General features: G+C 39.0%; 1 protein-coding gene across 1 annotated transcript in view; it reads left to right on the forward strand.

Annotated features, from left to right (window-relative positions):
• Positions 1-15,141, forward strand: part of cmip (c-Maf inducing protein) — a 30,174-nt gene extending 15,033 nt beyond the window's left edge. Inside the window, exons 2-21 of the mRNA XM_026927673.3 lie at positions 274-399; positions 692-742; positions 1,349-1,510; positions 2,123-2,164; positions 2,435-2,497; positions 2,734-2,814; positions 2,920-3,023; positions 3,760-3,864; positions 4,603-4,941; positions 5,378-5,443; positions 6,017-6,043; positions 6,941-6,989; positions 7,165-7,272; positions 7,394-7,510; positions 7,612-7,752; positions 8,027-8,074; positions 9,161-9,307; positions 10,344-10,449; positions 11,740-11,810; positions 11,918-15,141. Of these exons, the coding sequence (XP_026783474.3) occupies positions 274-399; positions 692-742; positions 1,349-1,510; positions 2,123-2,164; positions 2,435-2,497; positions 2,734-2,814; positions 2,920-3,023; positions 3,760-3,864; positions 4,603-4,941; positions 5,378-5,443; positions 6,017-6,043; positions 6,941-6,989; positions 7,165-7,272; positions 7,394-7,510; positions 7,612-7,752; positions 8,027-8,074; positions 9,161-9,307; positions 10,344-10,449; positions 11,740-11,810; positions 11,918-11,971 (2,007 nt within the window). The 3' untranslated portion in view covers positions 11,972-15,141. The remainder of the gene's footprint in view (positions 1-273; positions 400-691; positions 743-1,348; positions 1,511-2,122; positions 2,165-2,434; positions 2,498-2,733; positions 2,815-2,919; positions 3,024-3,759; positions 3,865-4,602; positions 4,942-5,377; positions 5,444-6,016; positions 6,044-6,940; positions 6,990-7,164; positions 7,273-7,393; positions 7,511-7,611; positions 7,753-8,026; positions 8,075-9,160; positions 9,308-10,343; positions 10,450-11,739; positions 11,811-11,917) is intronic.
• The last annotated feature ends 608 nt before the right edge of the window (positions 15,142-15,749 follow it).

Raw genomic sequence — 15,749 nt, forward strand, 5'->3', positions numbered from 1 at the left:
ACAATTTATATTGTAATGTTATATTGCAAATAATATAACATGACTTATATCATATTATTTTTAGCACTGAAAATATTTACTCGGGTTGGTAAGGACTTATATTCTGATTGAAATATTTGTAACTGTAAAGACATATGAGCAATATGAATTTGCTTTGAATGTCAGTTGAAGTAAATAATGAAGTGCGTAGTGTTTACACGGTGCATCTGGTTGACTGTGTTGTATGTTTTTTCACATGAAATGAAATGAGTTTTTCCTCTCGTGTCTCTCTAGCCTACAGGCTACATGGAGGCAGCTCTGTCCTACAGTACTATAGAGGACCTGCAGCTGTTGTCTTGGGACAATGCCCCCAAATACTGTGTCCAGCTCAGCGTCCCTGGAGGGACCGTTCTTCTGCAGGTACAGCTCTGTCCAGCTAAGACGTGCCTTATGACTGCATTTTGTATTTCATAGAGCATACATAATCTTCTCTGAATTCTAGCATTGTATAGAAATATAATCAGATTAAAGGTAATGTGTTTTACACATAGTTCTCCATTCCAGCTGTTTCATTTCTTTGACAGTATTTTCAGTTGTAAACAGAAACCTGTTTATATTCACATTCTTCTCACTGACAGACACGCATCTAAACAATTCCATGACGCTCACACTCGTATACAAATGCACGGGGTGTGTGTGTGTGTTTTTTCAGGCCGCCAACAGCTATCTGCGGGACCAGTGGTTTCACTCTCTACAGTGGAAGGTAAGGTTACTGACATTAAGTATTTATGTAGGCTTGAGAGAAACATCATGTATTTACACTTTGCTTAACATTCCATAAACCACAGATTGTTATGTGGATGTTATAGACATGATGCGTTCAGTAAAACGTTTAGTTTATGTTGTTTTCATGATTGATCCGTAAAAGCCATTTATGGCTATATTAATGGCACCCTTAAAGAATATTTACAATCAATACAAACACATTGTTATCCTTGGCAAGCATAAGTAACTTGAAATGTTCTGCGTGGAGAGTCATCTAGGCTCAGTGCGGCTGTTGTCTCCAGGGATGCTTCAATAAATATCCATTTTTGGGGTAAATCAGTGAAACCAGTTGTTTGCAAAGAAAAAAATACCCTACTTAAGAAAGCACTTTCAGTTTAAAAAAATACTGGGTTAAAATAAAACTATAAAACTATGCAGCATCTCCATATGTGTTTTCCTTTTGTTCTTCACATGAGGGGTACTAATGCTTCTGGAGTTGACTATTTATAAGCTTACAAATTAGTGATATACATGAAGCTAAATGTTTATTGTGTGTAAATTGCATCACTTTTTTTTTTTTAACCGGTTTTCACCCTGTCAACAGAAAAAGATTTACAAGTACCGCAAGGTCCTGAATAATCCCAGCCGCTGGGACGTGGTGCTGAAGGAAATCCGAGCTCTGGTGGACATGGCACTTACCTCTCCACTGCAGGATGAATCTATCCACCAAGCCCCGCTTCACATTATCTCCACCCTACTCGCTGAGGTAACACACACACACACGAGAAAGAATTTGTGCTATAATTAGGATTCTACTGCATTGCTCGTGATTTCAGAGGTGCCAGCATTTAAGGTTTAGCTTTAGCGTGTATCATTTTTTCACCCTTCGCTATAGCAATGCAGGAGATACCTGAAAACTACACTTTTCTGCTTTTCCATCTAAAATTACCTTTGGACAAGTCAGTTCACTGAAAGAGAATGGATGCAGTATGTGAAAGACACACTTGTATCTTGTGGCAGTTACTTTCACATTGCCTCACCTATATCTAGACTATGATTTGCAAATTTCAGAACCTCAGGTCATGTGACCCAAATAGATAACAAGAGCTCATTACTGTGGTCTCTTTGGCCAGTATGAAGGAGTCACTGATTATTAAGCAGCAGTCACACTGAACTTTTGGCTTGTGTTTTCTTACTGTGTATATACACACACACACACACACACACACACACTATATAAAACAGCACAACAATACAGGGTATTTATGTTGGCTGGAAACAAGGCTTGTTGAGTGTCGACTCATTGCTCCATGGCTGTAAGAGGGAAGAAACAGGCCCATGGATTCTGAGTAATCTGTTTATGTCACTTCCTTCTCAGAACACCAACCTCAGTGCCCAGGACCATGAGAGCATCATTGTGGTGAGTGGGTTTGCTGAGTTATATTTACTTCCTGCTCTTAGAACTGGGATGTTTTTGAACTGTAAACTTAGTATGGGATAGTCCTGGGACTAAATTCAACAGAGTGGTTATTATGTCTTAAACCTATGTAAAATGAGCTTTAAATAAATTATGACTTTATATGAGCTGAAAATGGCATACATACTATATTACATACTATGTAATGGGCGAAAAAATTATTTTACGTACTGTGTGTGTATGCTCAGTAATGGTGCTGTTATCTGCCCGTAGGCGATTGCTCCCCTGCTGGAAAATAACCACCCTCCCCCTGACCTGTGTGAATTTTTCTGCAAGGTAACACGCACCTGGTTTCCCCACTACAACCGCTAACCAGGGCAGGAAACACTGAAACAGCTGATTGATTGCACACATTCTTGGTTCTTAGGAAGTTATTTGGCTAGATTATGTGTGAAAGTTTCACTCATTGGTGACTACACTGTGATTCACAAGTACAGCATGAGTCTGTGCAGAGGATGGTTAGTGTTAGCTAAGTGGCACTCAGCGTTCAGAAGTTCTGTTTCTTTCCACAGCACTGTCGCGAGCGTCCACGCTCCATGGTGGTCATTGAAGTGTTCACTCCAGTGGTCCAGAGAATTCTCAAACACAACATGGTGAGTGTGTGTGTGTGTGTGTGTGTGTGTTTGTGATGGCCAGTGCACTTACATGTACACACAGACCACTGCTGTTTGATTTAGCAACTGTTCTCGTCTCTCTAGGATTTTGGGAAGTGTCCCAGACTGCGTCTCTTTACTCAGGAGTATATACTGGCTCTGAATGAACTTAACGCAGGCATGGAGGTAGTCAAGAAGTTCATCCACAGGTCAGTATTGCTACTTGTGAATGTGTGCCCACATCCTGTACAGCTGAACTAATTACCCCCACACGGCTGATAAACTCAGAATCTACTGGCGCCCTTCAAATGAATGGACAGAAATCATTGTATTAAATCAATATACACTATGAGTAAAACAAGAAACCACCTTTCTTTCTTCTAACGAAAATCAGTCATAGCTTTTTGGATCTAAAACATCAAAATTATTAATACTCCTAAACAAACTGTCGGCATTTTATAAGTGAGATTGCACACGTAAAAATCCTTTGTCATCACTGTGGGGAAACTAAAGAGCTTTCAACACAAAAGATATGTTAGTTGCTGACCTGCACATTATAATGAAGATTTAAAAAATATATATGGCATAAAAATACCATTATGTGTGATCAGGCCTATTTTATGTTTTATATATTATGTTAATCATAAAGGGATGATGTATAATTTTATTTTGGGATCAAAATATCACTTTTTACATCTCTATCTATGTTGTAATCTTTATGTTCATAATGGGTGCCAATAAGTCTAGACTGTGCACGTACAAACTTTCCTATCACATACATGTTTACACACTGCTGCACACCCTGTTAGGTCTGTCATATTAATGGCCTGTTTAGTGCTGGGTGTGGCTAATTCATGCCCAGGACCTTGGTTTTGTACTGCTGGATTTAGTGTGTGAATTGTAAAAAAAAAAATTTTTTTTTTTGGCATGTGTGTGTTATTTCAGCATGCATGGCCCCACTGGACAGTGTCCTCACCCTCGGGTTCTCCCTAACCTGGTGGCAGTGTGCCTGGCTGCTATTTACTCCTGCTATGAGGAGTTTATTAACAGGTGAGTTCAAGGAATGTGAGCTGAGCTCTGAAAATTTCACTTAAAATCTCCAACTGTCCCACGCATCTGTGTGTTTTAAACTCCACTAAAATCTAGTGAAGTTTTGGTGAGAACATACAGTTGCATTTTGTGTTTCAGTCACGTCTACATTTATGTGTTAACAATCTGAGATTGTGTGTGTTATTTTCAGGCTTGCCTTTAATAATTACATCACCTCTTTGAGTCCTTGGGCCCTCTTAGGCATACCTTGTAGGAACTATGCTCAGATTTTCCATGAACTATTAGTCACCTTTCTGTCCCGTGGGAATGAGATGTCCCAAACCACGTCTTTGTTGTTCCCTTACCTCCTTTTCTTAATTTGCCTGTTTGAATAGTTTCCATTTTCTAGTGGGTATTTCATGGTCTTTGTTTGATTTGGACATGTAGAAGTGTTTATGATGCCTAATGCATTATTCTTACAATCAGATTGATTCAAGTGTTACATTTGTTTACATAAAAAAATGTGTATTTTTTGCAAGGCTGTAGTTTTATCAGCTAAATATAAGCTTGCAGGTATTGTTGCAAACTGAGGCTTCCTAAAAACCAACAGGTTTTGTGTATTTGAATGTTAAGTCGTGTAAATTGAGAATGTACTGTCATCTTTCTCATTTTCTTCCTTATTCTCTCTCCCTCCCTCTCTCTCTCTCTCTCTCTCTCTCTCTCTCACTCTCTGTCTTGCTCTCTGTGTGTCCCTGTCAGTCGTGATAACTCTCCTAGTCTAAAGGAGATAAGGAACGGTTGTCAGCAACAGAGCGAGCGGAAGCCCCCGATGCCCATACGGTTGATGCGTCCCGATCCTCCAACCGCCCTTTCGCCCCCTCCTCCCTCTATCGTCAACTCCAGTGAGATCTTGGTTGAGCTGGAGCGCAACAACAACACTGCCAACACTGCGTTGCGTAAGGCGCCCGCAGGGGGCGACAGTGAACCCAGCCTAATCGAGTGCTTGCTGGTGAGCCCAGCTCTCAGCGCTCTGTCCATTCAGCTCCCTGCCCAGGCTGACCGAGTGCTGGCCTGCTTTGCTCTCATCCTCAAAATGCTGTGAGTGTCTGAGCTCTGGCCTCCGATTATTCAGAACAGTAATAAATCCTGTATGTCCAAAAAGCAAGACCATGCATGTGTGTAGCTGATCAGGTGCACATGTGTTTAAGGCTGCCTTAGCATTATTTAGTACATTCATTGTATGGTGAGGTTGTAAGCATGCTGAAAGAACTAGTTTTTTCTACACAAGAGTGGATGAGGGACCTGAAACCTGCTTGTAACAGCAACTTGGTTAAATAAGTGCGCTAAACTGCAGTACAGTTTAACACCTGATCCTGCAGCTTGGCAGTGTTTGAATCCCAGCACCACTGCTCAGGTTTCATCTCTTAATTTTATGTCTTGCTCCCCTGACAAACATAAGGCTTTGATTTCCTCCTTTGTTATTCTTCCTGTGTATAACACTAATCTGGTGTTTCCTCTGGCCTGCTCTCTGCAGCTCGGACTATGATGACTGGAGACCAGCGCTGGCTAGCCTGCTGCAGCCCATCCCATTCCCCAAAGAGTGAGTGTTGCTCTCTTTTTTTTTTTTTTTTTTTTTTTCCCCCCTAGCACTCAGCCTTCTCTATTTTCACGTTGTTTGATGCAATTAGAAAAGAATATCTCTACTTTAGAATCATTTTATTAATAGAGATTATATAATTTCTTTTCAATGCCTGCATCCTGTACTGCGGAGGTGTGTGTATGGGAGGGTGGGGTCGGTCTCACTGGGGTCAAGGAGTCAGGGAGCCTGCTGACGTGGCTGAGCCGTAGCTGGGCTCTGCAGGGGGACGGTGTGTGTTGGGTCTACAGAGCCCACAGCACCCGAGAGCTCACTGTAATTGGCCCTGCTGGCCGGGGACTCATTATGTGTCTCATACAGAGCCCTGCGGTTGCCACAGGTGGGGAACTCACCTGCGTTCACATGTTAATCTGAGCCTTCAGACCTCATTAAGAAAAAGGCAACAACAGGCAGACATCCCAGGGCTCATGGCAAAAACATGAAACGTGCACACGCACAAGTACGGATATGCTCACAGACTGAGTTATGTGTTTCTCTCTCTCTCTCTCTCTCTCTCTCTCTCTTTCTTTCTCTTAGGGCCCTTGCTCATGCCAAATTTACGAAGTAAGTGACATCAGTAATATCTCTGTGCATTGTTTACCTCTGTTGTCTCAACTTATAGTTTTAGGTGGGGCTGGAAGATAAAGTTAAATAATAGTCATAATTAATTTGCTCACACACATTTAATCAAAATAATAGACATGCACATGTAAATATGCCACCACGGGACTCCGGTTTAAGAATATTAATAAGGAGCATGTGATTTAATGCACCAGAGTTAACTGTAAGCTTCCCAGTATCACAGTTGATTATGTTCAGTTAATTGAAGAAGCCATACGCATTCTTATTTTTGCAAGAGTATAAAGACAATTGTGTTATAAAGGGAAAGTAGAAAGATGAATATGAGCTGTAAGTGTTTAAGAAAATGTAATACCTAGTGTGCTGAGTTATGTCCAGTAGGCTTGTGCGATATTGATTTTTTTTTTTTTTTCCCTGCTCACGATTTACCATTTAAAGAAATCGTGAAACTATTTAATAGTCCAGAGCCTAAAAAAACAAAGGAAAATGAGAATTTCCACTGTTTCAGGTTTAAGGAGAGTAGAGGAGGGCAGTATAACATTATCGGATGTACAGTATTTTTCCTGGCAGAAAGCGAGGGCTTCCCACAAGTCTAATTTAGAGCAGATGAGATGGGGAGAAGGGGGCGGAGCTTCCAGGCAGTGTCAGTTAATATCAGAGAGTTCAAAACACCTGTGCAAATCATTCAAGATTGATATGTTGATTGGCTAATCTTCCGTTTTATGGGGGAGAAAAGGACCGCTCTTTTGGCATATTTTTTGAGTGACTCTTGGCAGGTCTGGTAATATAATGGGAGTAAATGTCACAGGATATCATGGCAGTGTAAAATCGTGTAGGGATGAATAAATCTGTGTATCACACAAGTCTAACATGTTTTTGCAGAGAGCTGAAGTACGTTATTCAGAGGTTTGCCGAGGACCCCAGACAGGAGGTGAGTTTACTGGCCTACTAAAATTTCTAACATGTCCCTGTTTAATCACTTTTTATTGCTGATGTTATCTTTTCAGTATTTTTCTTCTGAGAGAAGAATATTTGTAAATAAAGATGTAATTAATCTGGTAGCTTAGAATCTACGACACTAAGGTGTGTGCTTGTGTGTTTTACAGGTGCACTCCTGTTTACTCAGTGTGCGTTCTGGAAAAGATGGCTGGTTTCAGCTCTACAGTCCAGGAGGCGTGGCCTGTGATGATGATGGAGAGCTGTTTGCCAGCATGGTGTGTATATGTACAATGTGTGTATGAGAGAGAGAATGAGAGAGAGCAAGAGAGAGCTACTCTCGTCTGCTGCGTTTGCAGTACATCTGTGTTAATAGCTGACACCTCAATGCCACCACAGGTTCACATCCTCATGGGTTCTTGCTACAAGACGAAGAAATTCCTTCTGTCTCTGGCAGAAAACAAACTGGGGCCCTGCATGTTGCTGGCACTGCGAGGGAACCAGACCATGGTGGAGGTTTGTACTTTTGTGCATGTGTGCATGCTTAGAGCAAAAATGTCAAACAGTGTTAAAATGTATAGCAAGGTCACATATTTATGTTTATATGTGTGGAGCAGATCTTGTGCCTGATGCTGGAGTATAACATTATAGAGAATAAGGACACTCAGCTACAGATCATCTCTACCCTGGAAAGCACACAGGTCGGCCTGCGCATGTACGAGCAGCTGTGTGACAGACAGCGAGAACTTAAAGAGCTGGTACGTAAACATATGCAGACACATGGTCGAATGATCATTTTATGGAAACCGATATTATCACACCACACCACAATATGGTCGTGGCTCTGTTTCCTGAGAATATGCAAAGTTACACATTGCTATGGCTGGTTTAACGCAGTGCTCTCATTTCCAGACCTCTCAGTGACCCATTTAACTGTCCCACATTCTGATCTCACACACGCCACCTGCTGGTGAGCCGCAGAAATTCAGAAAGTCTGTAATCTCGCCTTCTCTTTCTCCTTTACTTTTATAGCAAAGAAAAGGAGGGCCTACCCGACTCACTCTGCCATCCAAGTCCACGGTTAGTCTTTTATTTGTACTTTAGTGTATATCACTTCTCCTTCCTTTAAACTCTGTGTATTTATTTATTTATTTATTTATTCTGGACATTCTTTTGTCTCTCTTGTAATGTGATAGTTTATATAATCTCCTATAGTCTGTGTAATTATGTAAAATGGTAACGTCTGCTTAAAGTTGCTTAATTAACATTGGTAAATTATTATAACCTGCATGTTTTAGTTGTGTGTCAATATTAAAATAAATATTAAAATAAATTCCCATGTTTCTTTCTTAAAGTATCTATAGTGTAAGGAATTTGAAATTTAAATGCAAAGATCTTAAATTGAGCATTATTGTCTTTGAAATTGTGTCATACCATCTGAACCTGAAATTGAATTTTGTGGTTTGCAAAAGAGTAATCTGAATCTGAATTTCACACTTAAGGATTTTTTGATTCACTAGATTCACATAACATCAGGGTAAATTGCAGACTAATGCAGTTGAACACAGAACTCATCTCCTGTCTTTTATAATAGAGGATAATAAAAGAAACATTTTAATGATTCATTTGCACAAGGTGGTTAGTGATTACAGTGTTACTAATGTGAGGCTGGGAACATCCCGCATTCATGGTTTCACATGCATTTACTGCAAAGTTTTTTCTACTGCAGCAAAATGCTGCTGCTGTGTCTGTGTGCATGGGGAAGGGAGAGGGCTTCTGTGTTTGACTGCTTTTGTGTGCAAGTTACATGGATGATATTTTGGAAACAAATATAAAATGTGACTGGATGCTTTTTTTTTTTTTTTTAAACACTTTTACACATACTTTTGAATTTCAAACATTTGTCTCAAACCCTTAAGCTTGAAACTCAGCTGCATTTAGTCTGCACTTTTGCAAACCACAAAATTCAATTTCAGATGGTATTATAACTTATAAAATTCAAATAAAATTCAAATTCACGTTGTTTGCATAAAATCACCTTTCTAAATGGCATTTTTCTAACTACATGGTTTCTTCCAAGCGCATGTATGAATACTGAATGGCGAACAGCAGCCAGGCTGCACTCTCGCTCATGTCACATCTGACTGTGCTGTGACCCTTGTGCAGGACGCTGATCTTGCCCGTCTACTGAGCTCTGGCTCCTTCGGGAACCTGGAAAACCTGAGTCTGGCCTTCACCAACGTCACCAGTGCCTGCGCTGAGCAGCTCATCAAGTTGCCGTCCCTCAAACAGCTCAACCTGTGGTCCACTCAGGTAATCCTGGAGGCTTGTGCGTTTAGATAAACTGCCAGAAACCCCGTTTATCACATCAGATCATAAATAAACCATTCTGTCATGTTGGTTAAGCCAGTCTAAAGCCCTGTTCTTTCTGACTGCATGAGGAGTCGCAGTATTTCCAGCCTTTACTTGTACCACTCAGAGATGTAATTAACATGCTTGTTTTTCCGCTTTCATTCCTGACAATATATTAGGCCAAAATACCTCATTTTTCCAACTATTCTTGCCTACCAGTACACACTGTATTTAATCTTTGTACGCATATCTAGTGTATTTCCAACAATTACTGTACATGACAATTAAATGACACAAAATTCAGCTTGGATGGGTTGTAGCACTTTATCTCATTGGGAGCCCATCAGAAGAATAAAGAGGAGAAAGGTCAATGATGAGTGTGAGCCTTAGTACTGTTTTACTGTATTGTATACTGTAATGATTTAATATTATAATTTTGGGTGTCTCCCTGAAGACGAAAGGTTCCCATATGAGTCAGGTTCCTCTCAAGGTTTCTTCCTCATGTTGTCTCAGGGCATTATTCTTGCCAGTGTCACATCTGGCTTACCCAATAAGGATCTAAATCTAGATCCAGATTTCTGTAAAGCTGCTTTGTGTCAGTGTCCATTGTTAAAGGCACTGTGCAAATAAAGCTGAATTGAATTTATTTTGCAAGCAGATTAAATGGGTGATTGTAATAACAGCTTACAAAATGTACACCATCACTTTGTAATATCATGTGCACTTTGTGCTCTGTAAATAAACAGAAACATATTATCATCTGTGATACACAAACACAGTTTGTTATAAGCTCGTTTGTCCTGAGATTCATTCATAGCCAGCTCCAGTTACATGAATTTTATCAAGGAGTAAATACACAAATATTTTATTACAGATGACCCCTGAGAAATGAATTCCATTTGAGCAGGGCTCAAGTTAATCTCACCTGTATTCGTCACACACTGATTTCTGTATCTGCACTTTAATAATTGACCAACTATTGAATTTTCTCTGTCAGTTTGGAGACGCAGGGCTGCGACTGCTTTCGGAGCACCTGGCCTGCCTGCAGGTCCTCAACCTGTGTGAGACACCAGTCACTGATGCTGGTCTGCTAGCCCTCAGCTGTGAGTGTATACACACACACACACACACACACACTTGTCTCATTATCCTTGTATGGACCTTCTACTGACATATTTATTAATGCAGCTAATTAATGGTATGCCTATACTTAAATCATAACCTAACCTTAACCACAGTAACCAAAAAGAAATTTTAAAATTTTATTTTATTTTTAAATAAAAGCTGCAGTTTTGTATAAAAGCAGTTTTCCTCATGGGGACCAGCCAAATTCCCCCACATGGTCAAAATGTCAAGATATTCCTATCTGTAGAGATTTGCCCACTAGGACTGTTATTTGAACAGTGAAATTCATACTACTATTCAAAATTTTGTAATATTTATACATTCGCATTCAAAGACCAACAATTCACATTTTAGTTGCCTAATATGTCATTCGCTATGTCTATCCTAAAATTTGTATGCTAAGTTACCATTGCCAATTGATGTCCAGAATTGATCTTAATAAATGCCTATTGTTACTGAAATTCGTTTTCATGTATATTAAAATTTTTGCAATATGTTTTACCGCACAGTTATTTTATACTCTGTGTAGTGAGCATATACAATTTATACTCTATGTAGTGGGCATGTATAATGACTAGAAAGCCATTTGTGTTTGGCCTGTGTTTTGAGAGGAATTAGATAAAAGTATTTTTGTGTGGAGATGAGTTGAAGATCCCAGTTATTGTATGAAATGAGTTAAAATATAAGTGACAAGAAAACAAAGTGTGTTATGTATCGATGTAGTCAGCTTCTCCATCCTTGGTTTTTCCATCTGAGTTCCATCAACATTTTGGTTGATGGAGAACAGTGGTTCTCAAATTATGGAATCTGTGAATCATAGGGAAGTGATCTGTGATGTTTTGATTTGGTTACAGCAGTGGAAATCACATCTCGCTATTATCAAAGGTATTGTGTGTGTATATATATATATATATATATATATATATATATATATATATATATATATATATATATATATATATATATATAATATAATATACCTTGAGTTCTTGTAGTTATTGGCCTATTTGATTAATACAAACCTAAAATCAGAAAAACAAGTCGGACTCTAAATAATGTCGACATAGATGTAATGTGTTCTGTCAGTTTAAAGTTCAGGAATAGAAAGCGTTATGGCTCTATGACAAAAAAAAAAAATATTGTGCATATTTAAACTGAACTAAATCTGTCCCAAGGGTGTCTGTGGAATGGGTTCACTGACTCTGCGCACCCCTGATGTAGAAGTACAAAATAAACCATTAGGTTTCTTACTGTGTTTTGCTTTACAGCGATGAAGAGCCTGTGCAGTTTGAATATGAACAGCACTAAACTCACTGCAGACACCTACGAGGACCTAAAGGTACCATATTAACCCATGTTCTGAAAATCCAATTGATCCAAACCGATTCTTCTATAAATACTTCAGAAAAGTATTATCTTCATACTTGTCTCTCCTCTACCCAACAGGCCAAACTCCCCAACCTGAAAGAGGTGGATGTTCGTTACACAGAGGCCTGGTAAACCTAATCAGCACCCCCCAATTCTCAAGGAATCTCTGACATCATATAAGCATAAGGATTTGCTGACGCCATCAACACACCAAGCCTTTAACATCATCACAATCAGTAATTTGCAGACAAGGACTGTCTTTATAGGAACATTATTCAACACCAAGGACTTTCTGGTGACATGAGCCCAGCATTTGTGTATTGTCATCAACAAAACACAGAGAGGACTTTCTTTGTAGCCACATTAAAAGCGCAAGAATATTTATAGTGACATCATCAAATGAAAAGGAGGCCCATTCTATTTATATCACATAAGGAGACTTTAGCTTGTTCTCTTTTTTTTTTTTTTTTTTTTTGTCTTTCCTGATTTTTCACCTCTCGAAGGCAACCCCGTCAGCTCCAACTGGTTCTCCTTGCAAGTGTGTCTGACCAAAACAACACCACTCTTTTTCTTTTCCCAAGATCAGAGACTTAAATGCTCAGAAGCTGACTCTCCTGCCTTCATCCTTTTCTCTTTTTTTTTTTTTTTTTTTTTTTCTTCCCTTCTTCTTCTTCTCCATGGGGAGCCATTTCCCCAGAGGTGCACCCTGACTGGCGAGAGCCACATTCCAGTACAGTTTTGATGTCGCCTCCCTGCGGAAAAGCCGTGCGTTCGTGCTTGGTCGTCTCAATTCTGATTCTGCCATTTTTCTATCCTTCATCACAACTTGATGCTGTTGCCTCTGATGTAGAAAGGTGGTAACCTGAGTGTCCACTACTGTATACACTCATTTTAACCTCTCTCTTTCTCTCTCTTGAAAATTTTTATCAACTTGAATGAGCATATTTTTCCACACATCTCTGCTTTCATAAATTGTGTGTTTATACAGTATAAAGTATATATATCGATATCTATATTCCCTTTTGACATTTTAACAACTTCAGGAGCTTGGTTGTACAACCTACTAGAAGAATTTTATCTTTTTTTGCTTCTTTGTTTTGTCCACATTTCTCTGGTCTCATTGTACAAAGTACAAGTTTGTTCCTGCACCCGTATTTAAGTCAGCGGTCGTTTGGAAGGTAGTCTGGGACTACTCAATATTTATGAAGCCTCTTTCTTCTCAGTTTGGGCCCTAGCTTTTCCTCACAATCCATCTCTCTCTGACTTTTTTTTCTTCTTTTCTTTTCATGTTTGTTAAATCAAATCAGCCAAGATGGTGCCTACAGGACATTTTCTATGAAGAGTGCACCTCTTAAGAAGTGGCGTCATGATCGCTGGATGCAATCTGTGTAAATATCTCAGCAAATATCATCAGCTTTGGTGAAATGTTTGATTTCCTATAATGCTTGTTTTACAATGCAGGATTATCACATATGACCTACTACGAAATGTTGTGCACATTTATAAGAAATCAAACATCAAGCCATAATTTGTAAAACAGTCAAAAGTTATTCATGTTCTTTATTTTCCCACTTAACATTTCCAAAGGTTCTACTGTTACTGGTCACCAAGTCAGGTAAACCTTAGAAGGAAGAGATCATGGAGCATGTTGTTGAATTGTGCAACAAAGTGTCTTCTGTAAACATCCATATATAATATGCAAACGTTCCTGTAGGTGGTGGGCCAGTTGGTTATAGCTGATGGCTAAATGAACGCTTTGTTTAGATGTAATAATAGATTTGGATTACAGCGCCCTCAGAAACTGTACCAGTCTGCTCGTCTCTTCTCTCCCTGCACTTCCAACTACAGACAGATCACGCTCTGATTTGCTACCCCAGTCTGCTTGACCAGTCTCTGATTGGACAGTTTAATTTTGCCATTATTACGATTGGTCCAGTGGAGGAACCTGAACTGTGCGGTAGCTTTAAACAGAGCGTGGAGATGGACATCGTGCACTGAGAGTTTAATACTGTGTGTATCGTGGATGGTAGCGGCACAGAGGTCCATCGTGTTCTACCATCTCAGGTCCAGATAAAGACGCTGCGTGGTTGCATCCTGTATAATGTACATACAAGTGTATATAATTTCCCTCACCCACTCTGTCTGTCGTATAATTCTTTATTCCTTTCTTTCTCTCATCTTTTTGAGAGACTGCTGTTGCCTTCATTTTCAGGATATGTCTGTGTGTGTGGTCAGCTTTTCTTTTTTTTTTTTTTTTTTTTTTTTTTCTTCCCCAGACCAAGTGCACTGTAATAACCTTCAAAATGTCATCTTTTAATTGTTTTTGTCACTTTAGTTCATGTTTTGTTGCTTGTTTTGAAATGTTTTTTCTTTTGCTGCATGTACAATGTTGCATTAGCAGATGTTTTAATTTTGTAATTTCATTTCAAATACTTAAATCAGATAAGCGTCAGAGCAAGGAAGAAGTGAGTGTGTAATTACAGACCAAGGACTTCAATAACTGTAAACTGTAGGCAGCAGAAATGTAATTAGTTGCCATTATAAACGAGAAGCCAGTTCGCTCGGTATGAGAGAGTGAACTGAACGCTATAATGGTTGTAAACTAGTGCGTTGGCTCAGTAGAGGAAATCTGCTGTCTATGCCCCCACTACAAGTCCTCGGAGAAGATGTCTGGAATGGTTCTACTGTGTAAAGTGGACCATATCTCAGTGAGAGAGAGCTACATATCGTGAAGAGTTTCCCAGCCATTGTTTTGTTTGCAGCCTCTCAAAAAAGGGCAATGGGGCTAGAATAATTTGGGAATCAATTTTTTTTTTGTATAAAAAGTGGGGATAACTGCTTTTATGGAGCTTGTCAACTATTAGTCATCTTTCTGTTGTCACTCACTGCTTTTTGCATTGGTTTATCTCCTCTCACACCCTCCTACCCCTCTCTCACAATAGTACAGTTTTTCTGCAATTTCTAAAAAAAAGAAAAAAAAAAAAAAGCTTTCTATCATTTTGAATTGTGACTGAGTCTTAATGTGGTGATGAACGGGACGTCTACCACTGCAGTCCCCTCCTGGGCGCAGTCATGTACATAAATTAACTACATTTCCCATGATTCCTGGAGTTTTTTGCAGATAGAACTGCTGCCTTTATTTCCTCCTGTCTGTGTTTAACTGCTTCTACAGCTGGGTCGCTGCTGCTGCTCTGTGGCTGTTGTAATGACAATACAAGACCTTGAACAGGAAAATAAGTCAGCAAAGATGTGAAATAATTTCAATCAGAATAAACTCTCTGTGAATATGTTTCAAATGCAAATCTGTGTTCGTTATTGCAGTGTATTTCACAGCACAACAGACAGATTCATACTGAAGCAAAAAAGAGACAAAGATTTGAATGTTAAAAGCCTTTGAATAGATTCTCAATAATGACACTTATACACTACTGAATTCATGAAATATATTACTAAAATCTTAATAGTATCAGTTTGTTTTGAATTAATACTAATAAGATTTTAGTAATGTATTTCAAGTCTATGAATTCTAATCTTATTAATATGTTTTGAATGAATATACTTGAAACTCAAAAGTAGTTGCAGTTTCTTTGTTTCTTTTTAGATTCAGTAGTTGGGTCAGATATTTGTCCAGTCAAATTCAGTTTGCAAAATTTACTTTGGAAAAAAATAAAATGTTAAGAGATTGTGCAAACTAAATTTTGCTGGTTGAATAACTGAAAACCTGAATTATTGAATCTGAATTTTTGTGAACCCTGGGGAAAAACTCCTATTTGAATATAGCTGTTTGGGGTTTTGTTTATTTGTTTTTCTGAATATCAGTCTCTGAACACTGAAATAAATGCGTTTGTACATTTAACTGTGATCAGGATAAAGCAGTTAACAGTGTTATCAGTGTTATTCACACATTGGG

The sequence above is a fragment of the Pangasianodon hypophthalmus genome, chromosome 6 (assembly GCF_027358585.1).
Source record: "Pangasianodon hypophthalmus isolate fPanHyp1 chromosome 6, fPanHyp1.pri, whole genome shotgun sequence".
Classification (NCBI taxonomy): Eukaryota; Metazoa; Chordata; class Actinopteri; order Siluriformes; family Pangasiidae; genus Pangasianodon; species Pangasianodon hypophthalmus.